The sequence below is a fragment of the Sesamum indicum genome, linkage group LG6 (assembly GCF_000512975.1).
Source record: "Sesamum indicum cultivar Zhongzhi No. 13 linkage group LG6, S_indicum_v1.0, whole genome shotgun sequence".
Classification (NCBI taxonomy): Eukaryota; Viridiplantae; Streptophyta; class Magnoliopsida; order Lamiales; family Pedaliaceae; genus Sesamum; species Sesamum indicum.
In genome coordinates this window covers 19,172,535-19,182,870 of record NC_026150.1, presented here as the reverse complement: position 1 = coordinate 19,182,870, position 10,336 = coordinate 19,172,535, and the positions used below count along the sequence as shown (strand labels likewise).

Genomic DNA, 10,336 nt, shown 5'->3' with positions numbered 1-10,336 from the left:
GCACGTACGTATAATTTGCAGCACACTGTGTGTGTAATTTAATATTATTTTTAAATAAAGTATATATATATATATTGTCCCAAAAATAATATAGAATACTGTAATTTTTTGAGTGATTCTTGGGGTGATTGTTAATATTAAGTTTATAAGAAATGGTGATAAAAAAAATAATAATGGCATAATATTAAAAAAATACAAATAAAAAATAACCATCAAAGGAAAATAAAAATTTTAAATTAAATATTACAAAAATACAAAATGATAGATAAAAAAGATAAGACATGAAAATTTGCTGTGGGTCATACAAAAGCAAGAGATCGGACACTCTTCTTGGGGGAGATTGAATTTGTTTTAGGCTCGTAAACTTTTTGTCCCATAAAAATAAATAAAAAAGTATTCCATAATGAGAGGGACTTTGACTAAAAAAAATTAGTTAAAAGTTTAATTAATACAATTATTGTACCCTAAGAGGAAAATATAGTTTATCTTTATTGCAGCTGAAATTTGACTATTTAAGGGATGATTTCCATAGCGTTTACTTTTGTTACGAAAATAAATTATACAGAAAATTGTGAGTCAGCTAATGGTGGAAGTTAGTAGTACTTGAAAACCAAAAAATTAAAAGTTAAGAAAGTTCAAATTTGAGTGTTCTTTTTTAAAAAAATAATTTAATAATTATAATTTTACTAATAAATTGTAAAACAAAATTGCTTATAACTCTTGTACACCTCATCTTATTTTAGATAATTTTTAACTCTACAAAAATAAATCATAGAATTTATAAAAAGTTATCTTAATTTTTTAAAAAAATTATATATGTATATAATGTGCCACACATCTACTAAAATATATTAAGAGTAGAAGGTAGGTGGGTGAGTTGGTTGAGGTTCCCAAAATCCCGACTGGCTGAGGATTGGAAGCTCAAGTACTTGAGAGGATTTATTGAGTTATTTATTTTAATATTATATATATATATATAAGGCAACTATACCCCCAAATTGGGGTATAGTTGTAATTTTTTTATAATAATTATTAAAATAAATAATTCGGGATTTATTGTACTAAATTATTTATACCATTTATTAAATTAGTATTTGTAATAACTTATATTTCTGGGGTGGAAATAAGTTATAGATGAATTTATAAATTAAGAAATAATACAAATTAAAATATTTGAAAATAAATATTAACTGTTTGAAAAAGAATATATTAATACTTGTAATTTTGTAAATAAACTATATAAGTTAGTGAGAAGTTACTTATAATTTTAATTTAAATCAATTTGAAAAAATTAAAAAAAATTCACAATATTTTTAAAAATAAATTGATAAGCGCTTAAAATAAGTATTTGTAAACACAGTTAAAGTAATCATATCTACTTGATACAAAGGTCTATTGACCCAACTATCCTCAAGCATATCTATTTTTAAATAAAATGACCATCTCTTCAGATATTTCTACGGTTCTACCAATAATATTTTGGTCGTGTACATTCAAAATTAACAAAAGCTATTTAAGAAAATATTAATTATATTAATTATTATTTTATTTTTCTCCTCTTTCATGAACTTCATAAGAAAAATAAATAGTGTGCTATAACAATTAATTATATTATAAATGTTATTATGTTTATTATGTAATTGATATCTCTTGTCAATCTGCTCATAAAATTATACAACAAAGATAATAATGTTAATGGGTAATGAGTTTTAATTTAAGTGAACTCAATTGGAATTAAACTTTTGATGTTATCCCGTTGACATTCTTGAAACGTATTTGATGGTTTTTGGTAATGAACTTTTATTTTTGTGTAAAAATAAAAATGCAATAAAGTTTCTAAAAATGCAAGAAGCTATTGTTAGATTTTTAGATCAACTTAAATGAAGATGTTTGAAATCCAATTTAATTCCATGTACATCCTTTTGAGTTTGTAAATAATGAAATTATTTTTTCTAGCATCTTTTAAAAATCACATATGGTGATTCTTCATTACGAAATGTGGTAAATCTGTCAGAAATTCTTCATGTAGAAAATACTAAGAAAATATTTGTTCATCCGTATGAAAAAAAATCCATTTTATGATTTTACAAATTTAAGGGACTAAAATGAGAAAGAAAACAAAACTCAAATTGCCCATTAGCCCTCAAAAAGTCAAATTCAGCAACGAAAAATGGTAAGATGGACCAACTTGAAACAAAAATTATAATTTAAAGGTGCGAAAGTCAAAAAATAAAATTGAAGAGTTAAAGTGATTTTAAATGCAAACTTAAGGTACCAACTATACTATTTCCCTTTAATTCAATCTCAGAAGTGTATTACCAAAGAACTCAGTTATACAAGAGGTTGATTTCGCACTTGAAAGAAAGCTCGACCAACTTAATTGCAGGGCCAAAGGAACACTTAATTAGTAACAAACACTAAAAGAAAACCTCCACCGGATAGACGTGAATATCATGAAATGATTCGATTAAGAGGATACGTAGGGCTCCCCTCAGTTCCATTAGCACTTGTAGAAAGTAGAAAGCTAAACTATGCAAATATATCAAGAACAGACGATTTCTAGATTGGGAGTGAATTTGGTTGAACTCATATCATAAATTCAAAAAAATCAAAATAAGAACAAAATTTTCACCTTCCTTTCTATCCTTAGTGGCGTTCGACCTTCGTGCTCCCGATAGCCTTGACTGGTGCTGAAAAGTGCAAGCGTCATCAACGAATAACTAGGTAGAAACTTACAGGAGCCATTTTCACAAGGTTAAACAAGACAGATTATATGGTCACAGTAGATTTTCCATGACTAAATCTAAGAATCATGGAGAAACGCAAATGAGGTATCAGCCCTCTTCACAATTAGCTTCAGCAGCAATTGGCTTTCATTACCACGCCTCAGAATGAGGGCATAATTTTAAACAAGGTACTATTGGATAGAATTACAAGACTTCTTGAGTTGACAAAATTTCACGTGTACTGATAAATACTACAACAAACTTGAGCATGTACAGCCGACAAGGTGAGCCAGGGTTAAAAAAACCTACCTGGAAAAATGGATGGGGAAGATAGAGAGCATTAGCACCAGAATGTTGTAATTAAACTTGAGGGCACTCATTGATACCCCAAAAAGCAGGCCATCAGAAAGTCCTGTTCTCATGATATGCTATCTCCTAAAAATGTAAAAATTCTGTTTTTGAAGACCCGAGCCAAGTCCAAAATTTCAGATTCCCTAATTTGCTTCGTGGTGTTATTGTCCTGCCACAATAACTTGCTTTTCTGGGCCAATCTGGTAGCAATATCCACAGCCATGCTCGCCATGTGTCTTGTGTTTGTTAAGGCTTGCAAAACAGGGTTGGAGTATTGAGGATGGGACACAAGTCTATTCAAAAGGATTAGTGCCTCCCGAACGAGCAAGCATCTGCAAATGAAACAGAAGTAGTAACAAGAATTGCAAGAAGAAAATGGAAGTATTTCTTACAGAAATCAAGAATCATTAGCAACTGGCCAAGTTAATATAGTTAACTCCCACTTAAAACTTTCTAATCATTTCTTGGAGTAGACTTCTTGGGCTGGACTCATTTATTAGAAAGGAACTTCAAACTACCAGATCCTGTTGCTGCTAGCATAGAACACTATGTTCTTATTGCTATTTGTCTACAAAAAGATTGAGTTATCTGACCTGTAAATATGCATAAGCTGCAGAATACCAGCAGACCACACAGAGATACCATGAAAAAATGAATTCGTAAAGGACTTCTTTTGCAGACCCTCTACAGTTAAAATAAACAAATACTGCTGTACTTGGTCATAGACAGAAACTTACTGTTCTCTGGCAATGACTGATGGCTGAGCAGGCTTTAGTGTCTGAAGGTCCAAATCTGATTTTAAAGATTGCAATATGATAGCAAGGAAATTGGCACCCTTAGGAAGACTATAATTTATCAAAATTTCCAAGCCGGGTTTTCCCGACGATCCTAAGAATGCTAGGAAAACAATAGCATTTCTTCGAAGCTTCATCTCCTGAAAGTTTAGCAAATGTCAAGGTCAAATGAGATTCAAGTAGAGAATACGACTAGAGTAGGCAAAACACGTGACTGGATAATGCTATTTTGCTGAATCTAACCAGCATGCAGCAAGATGAAAGATCACCCAATTCATCAGATCAACTAGACAAGAAACATTAATCAATTGGGTGGGATATAGATCCCCATGTGACCAAATCAAATGTTCAAATCTTGCAGGCACCACCGCAAATGCCTGAAAAGTCAAGCTTACCTCTGCACTAGCAGTTCCATAGCAAGCTACACAATCTGCCAAGCCGATTAAGATCTCATTTAACACTTGGAAAGTTGAAATACTTTTGTCATTAATATCCTTGGAGTCTCCATCCTCTTCTGAACCAGAACAAAGTCTAGCTATGACTTCTGGACCTTTACAGAATACAGTGAGATAAACGATTACACCAGTAAAATATTGAATCTCCATCTTAAGTATCTAATATGAGGAATGAATACTTAAACTAGATTACAAAAGGAGACCTTCAGGTTTCCCAAGTGACTACAGCACAGGCTGCATGAATAAGTAATTTGCATAACTTAGTACATGATTTTGTTTAAAGTAGTTGCAATAAATTCAAGGGAGTCTCCTCCACAGATATAAAAACTGCAAGATGATCAAACAAGATTAAGAGAGAAATACGAGACTTGGACAATCACAGGTAGATTTGATCACAGTTTGCTTTCTAGTCCAAAAACATAGACATACTCACAATTGCATAGCAGATAAAGTGTATGAACAGCTTGGTCTTGCACAGAAAATCCAGCTTCCCTCCTCAATAATCGCGATAAACATTGAAATACTGGTTCCCCAGCAAACCTGACCAAAGATGCATGCTTAGAGTAGTAAATGGGCAAAATGGCCATAGCAAACAGAAATTACTTACTTGACTCTCTCCACATAGGCTTTGTGTCTCATAAGAACCAAATTCATGACTGAAAGTGCTTCATGCCGGATTTCTTCTTCATTGTATTTTATGGCAATTTGGCACATATGTTCAAAAACAGAAACCCAATAGACAACAGAAATAGATGCGCTAAATCTATTACCAAGGAACCTGCTATGATCAGGGGTTTTATCATAACACAATCTCGTACCATGCCGAATTGGGCCCTGCTTTAACATCTCTGCTATATTTGCAAAACTTATGCTTTCTTTTTGCAAAATTCCATATCCATTTGTATCAGATTTGCTGTTTTCAGGGAATTCCTCAATCGTAACATTTTCCCTGGTAAAGTAGAGTGGATGATAAAATCAAAGTACATAAGGAGATAAATATCCAAACCATAAATGATTTTCTCTTCTTCTTTTGCGAGGAAGTGAAAAAGAAAACCATACAATAAAGCATATACAAGAAACAGAAAGAGTGGAACCGCTTTCAACAGGTAGCTCAGAGCTCTTATCCTTACACTGGAATATCGACAAGAAGAAATTTTCCTAAAGGTAATTTTTAACTGCATCACATGTATTAATGTTTTCAAGTCATGGTTTTCAACTGTCACATCATAAAGAGTTCTAATTTAAACTGTCAAGCACCAGCTCTGGTTGACGAGTTAATGAGCACCCCAAATTTTGCTGATTATAAGGTTTTTATTTGGCTTTTTATATTCTACAATACGAAATTAAACATTTTAGATCTAAATTCTTCAATGCAAACATGTAACAACCCTTTTCTATCCCTATCCAAATTTGAGAATTACTAAACCAAAAAAATTGTTTATGTTCCTGATAATGAGAAGAGAAATAGGAAGCAAATTAAATAGATCTTGGCTTGATCATGACGAAACATGTTTACCAACTCCAGCAACGACAATAAGAAAAATCACATGAGCTACTTCATCGCACCTTTTACCAAATTCCTTTTCCATGCTGGTGGAATTGATCAAAATCATGTGTAGAACACGAAGAGACCTATGAACAATAACTACCTGCATCAGTGATGGATTCTGTGCTCAGTCAAATGGAGTTTAGTGGAAATAATGAAATTGACTCCATTGATGACTTCAATGAATCAAAGCTAAGAGCAATAATTATGATAATTAACAGTAAATCTATACACATTTGTTTGTATGTTAAGGACTTGATTAATTTTAATGAATGCATCAATTGTAACTAATTCTATTTTTTTTTTTTATTGAATACAACATACATAAACTAAAGGCACTAATCACTTGAACAAGTATATCAATAACATAATGTACTTGTCTAAACATAAACATCAAATTTGTATCGCAAATTTATAAATGATTGTTTTTAAACAACAATCAGGTCATTATTAGCAAAATATGAATAATTAGTTGTTATGTGCTTTGAAAATGGGATTTTGTTTCCTAGATTTCTAGACGCAAGACACTCAGTTTCAACGAAACAGTGTCCTTCCTCAGAAGTAGGAATCACACCAAACACAAGAATTTCGTGTCTGGCTGGCATCCATTATTTCCAAATAGATATCATTCCCCCAAACAAACCAGGTGCAAAAGAAATATCTTAGAAGCAATTAGAAGAAAACTAGAGAAGATAGCTCTCACTTGTTAGTAACTAAACAAACATGAAGAAAGATTACTTTCAAGTCTATAGCTCAGACCGTAATGTTAGCATATACTATCTTTTGACCAATTTGTTCAGGCAACCACCATAATTAATGCAATTGCTAGATTGTGCAAAACAAAACGTATATCAAACAAGTTTTAAGTTATAAATGAAGATACAATCACCAACACGTGGATTACTTGTGCTACAAACTCACATTTTTTAGACTGCAAAGATCAAGCAAAGCTTCCAACAAATCCTTCAATACTGAGGTAGCATTACTGATCTGCAACAGTAATAGCAAATCTTTACATATACTGAACAAGCTCTTGGAAGGAATCCAGATATATCAACAATGGTAACATACATAGCAAAAGAAGGATATTAAACAACCTTCAGAAGCAAAGGCGAAATTGGACAGACTCATCACTTGCATGATAAAAAATGATACAACAACTGTCGTTGAAACATTTTCACAAATTGAATTGTCATTTTCCAGATTAGTTAATGGTTCTGATCAAGTGTCATCGAAGTTGATTGCCTCTTTCTTAAAGTTAAGTATATGTAGATACAACAATTAAACAGAAAAGGTATAACAACAGTTGAGAATCACAGCACAACTCATATTTTGAAGTCTTCTTCGTCCAAAAATATGAAATCATGTAAATAGCAGGACTCAAAAGTATTTACCTCGGTCAACACAGTGAATAGACTTGATACTTTTGTTGTTTCTATGGACTGAGGACACAGATGATCTGACAAAGCCATGCCAGAGTCATCTTGACAGTTCAGGTATCCAAACAGCACATGAAAATCCTCTTTGCAAGTCATAAAAAGCTTTGCAACAAGAACTCTTCCCAGTTCTTGGTTATCCGAGTTCCAAACACCAAACAATTTCTCTGAGCCGCATACGTCAGTAGTTTTATCTGTCTGTACCCCTACTGTTTTACAAGCTGACATGCCAATTTCAACAAAAGCAAAGAGATAAGATAACATGGGAAGAAACAAAAGAAGAGAATGCTTCATCTTTTTTACCTTCGAACATATGCTCACCTACATTTTGTCCAGGACCCAGGCTGCTGATCTGATAAATTTGCATTTGGACGCACTGCGGATGTCCCAGGATCTTTGGGACTAGAAACAAGGAAATGACAGTCACCAAGAAAACTTCAGTTCAAGCACATTCTCAAGCCCAATGCCTTATTACAGAAATTACGTAACAGAAGTTACGGAGACTACTGAAGAAAACAGGACAGATCATTAGCATTCCCCAAAGCAATATCAAACATGATTGATTATGGATGTCCCGTGCAACTTTTACTATCACCCAGTGCCATATGATGTGTAACTCCCCTCCTTTGAGATTCATCAGTCTTTATTTCTTCACAGGGCTGAATTTGCATGAAATATTTTTTCGAGATTAGAACTGCTTATCCTACCTATAGAAAGATAGTCATCAGGATTTCATGTCGGCTTACAATTATTACAGCTCCTTTAAAACCAGGATATTTTATTTAGATGAGACAAGAATGCTCAAGGAGCATACTGATGACATAACAGCTGGTCTGAAAGATGATAAATCCTTCAACATACTAGAAATCTTAATTAGCAGGACATCGAAGCCCTAAACCTAGAAAGGTCACTATTTTGTACGCACAAAAACAAGAGTTGAAGTCACTTACATCTCTGCACTCCTTGGGAGATGAAACTCGGCATCCTTAACCTCAATCCTTGAATGTATAACTTTCAGCTGCTCCTCCTTTTTGTCCCTTTCCTTTCTAAGCTCCCAGCATTCCCGCTCCTGCACTCAAAAGCTCTTAACATCGATCAGAATAAAAAGTTCATACTCAGATAAAGGAGCGTGTGTTAATCATTTTTGAGTTAACGCAGCATTAGAATCAAACCACAGAAGATGGGTTGCTCTGTTTCACCAGATACTGTACTATGTGGAACTTTTAACAAACTCTGACTTAACAATAGATACCTTATTTAGAATCCGTTTCCGATAGTAAGGCAGCACACTTAATATTTTCAAGTGGAAATAATTTTCCGCAATCAAAAATAGAAGAGATAAATAAGAAAAGGGTAACGTGATCAAAACATCTCGCCATCATTTACCAGATGATTTAACTGCTTCGAGACGCGGTTTAGCTCTTTCTGCAATGACAGCAAACAACATAAGAACAGTCAGAACGTTACGTTTTTTTTGCATAAAGCTCCAATCCGTAGACGGAGAAAACTAAAGGCATCATCATCCTAACGAATATCAGCTTATTTGAGCGTAATCTCAACCTTTAGTCTATCAAGTTCTTGCTCCTTTGCAAATTGGGGCTCGCGAGGGGCAAACGAATCAAACGTATCCGGAATGCCGCTCGTGTAGGAGGTTTCACGGATTCGCTGGGACAGTTCGCGAGGAGGGGAATAGCTAACGACACACGACGGCGGCGCCCGCGGCGGTTGTTGCGGCTGATGAGAAATTTGGGTAGACAAGGCCAGCTCCTCAGCTTGTACTAGCTCGTCTAGGAAGTCGGCGTCCCATTCTTCCGCGTCGAAACCCTCACTCGCCATTGCCGTACTACTGCCGCTCAAAACGGCTCCATCCGCCAATCTCTCAAGCACTTAAACCCATACTAAGATGAAAAATTTCCCAATTGCCACAAGTGTTTCCATTAATTACATATATCACCACCCATTTCAATTATTATTACGCTTCCCCTCGCAAGGTTTGCAAAATCTCAATTCAGGCCCAGAGGGATGGAAGTCAATAGACGAAATTGTCTATGAGGAAAGTTGACTTGTTGTTTGACTTAGTCTCTGTCCGCCATTTGACTTTGGTCACCATACATCACTCATCGTACCTACCGACTACATTAAGCCCTTGTTTACGCTAATTTATTATTCTATATACAAAAATTAAATAATAGGACCCACTCAACAATTTATTTTCATGTGTTTGAATTTGCAACCAAGCCCCTTTCATTTTATTATTTCCCTTGCATAAGTCAGCACACCCGCAAAGGATTTCGAGTGGGCTGATTTATCATGCAAATAAGAGGTGAAAGGAAAGCTTGCAAACTTTTGTCCCCAAAAAGCAAGATCAATTAGATTTTTATTACTGGGGTGTAATTTAACACACTTCACATTAAAATCTTTATAAAAAATCACTCTCTTTCTCAAATGAGGAGAATTATTTATACTACTCCAAATTTACGCTTTTTAGGATATGTGAAGTCAAAATACTGTTCCGTCTTTTATCTATCCCTTTTACATGACTAGAATTTATTTATTAAGGATTTTCTCGTAATTTGCTGAATTACAATGAATTTTGTAAATTTCGCGGCAACATCTTCCTTTTCTTGTTGAAACATTGCTTCTCCTCCGTCACCAACTGACCAAATTGGCCCCATTTTGCATGAAAAATTATAGTAATAACCTCAACTACTCCTTCACATTCTTACCTCCATCTTCAGATAGCACTTTTGAGCTTCATTTAGGGTTTGTCTGAAAGTCGTGGGAGAGAAGGAGAAGTGAGCTTTAACTATTATTTCTTGTTTTTAGAAATCTTGAAGATAGGAGTCAGGTGAATTTCAATTTCCTTTTTAAATATGGGTGAACTCACTGATAATGGCAATTAGGGTTTCTATTGAATTTGGTGGTGAAATTTTTTATATGAAGGGTAATAGGATAAATTTAACTGAAATAAATTTGTAATACTCCCAAAATAAATATAGAATAGAGTTTTTGCATAAGTATAAGAAAT

General features: G+C 33.9%; 1 protein-coding gene across 4 annotated transcripts; it reads right to left on the bottom strand.

Moving 5' to 3' along the window:
• Nucleotides 2,381–9,256, bottom strand: LOC105165127. 4 transcript variants are annotated; one of them, XR_848070.2, is made up of 13 exons: nucleotides 8,869–9,256; nucleotides 8,695–8,733; nucleotides 8,259–8,377; nucleotides 7,634–7,710; nucleotides 7,267–7,529; nucleotides 6,794–6,862; nucleotides 5,893–5,975; nucleotides 4,934–5,275; nucleotides 4,760–4,866; nucleotides 4,267–4,421; nucleotides 3,815–4,011; nucleotides 3,036–3,409; nucleotides 2,381–2,690 (listed from the first exon to the last, which is right to left on the bottom strand). XR_848070.2 is itself a non-coding variant. In XM_011084021.2 (12 exons), exons 1-12 carry the CDS (start codon nucleotides 9,142–9,144, stop codon nucleotides 3,145–3,147), a joined length of 1,992 nt encoding a protein of 663 aa, XP_011082323.1. In that variant the 5' UTR covers nucleotides 9,145–9,256; the 3' UTR covers nucleotides 2,916–3,144. The 4 variants fall into 4 exon arrangements, 3 of the variants coding, with proteins under 3 accessions (XP_011082323.1, XP_020550809.1, XP_011082324.1); XM_011084021.2 differs by lacking the exon at nucleotides 2,381–2,690 and having other exon boundaries at nucleotides 2,916–3,409; XM_020695150.1 differs by lacking the exon at nucleotides 2,381–2,690 and having other exon boundaries at nucleotides 2,916–3,409; nucleotides 7,612–7,710; nucleotides 8,869–8,971.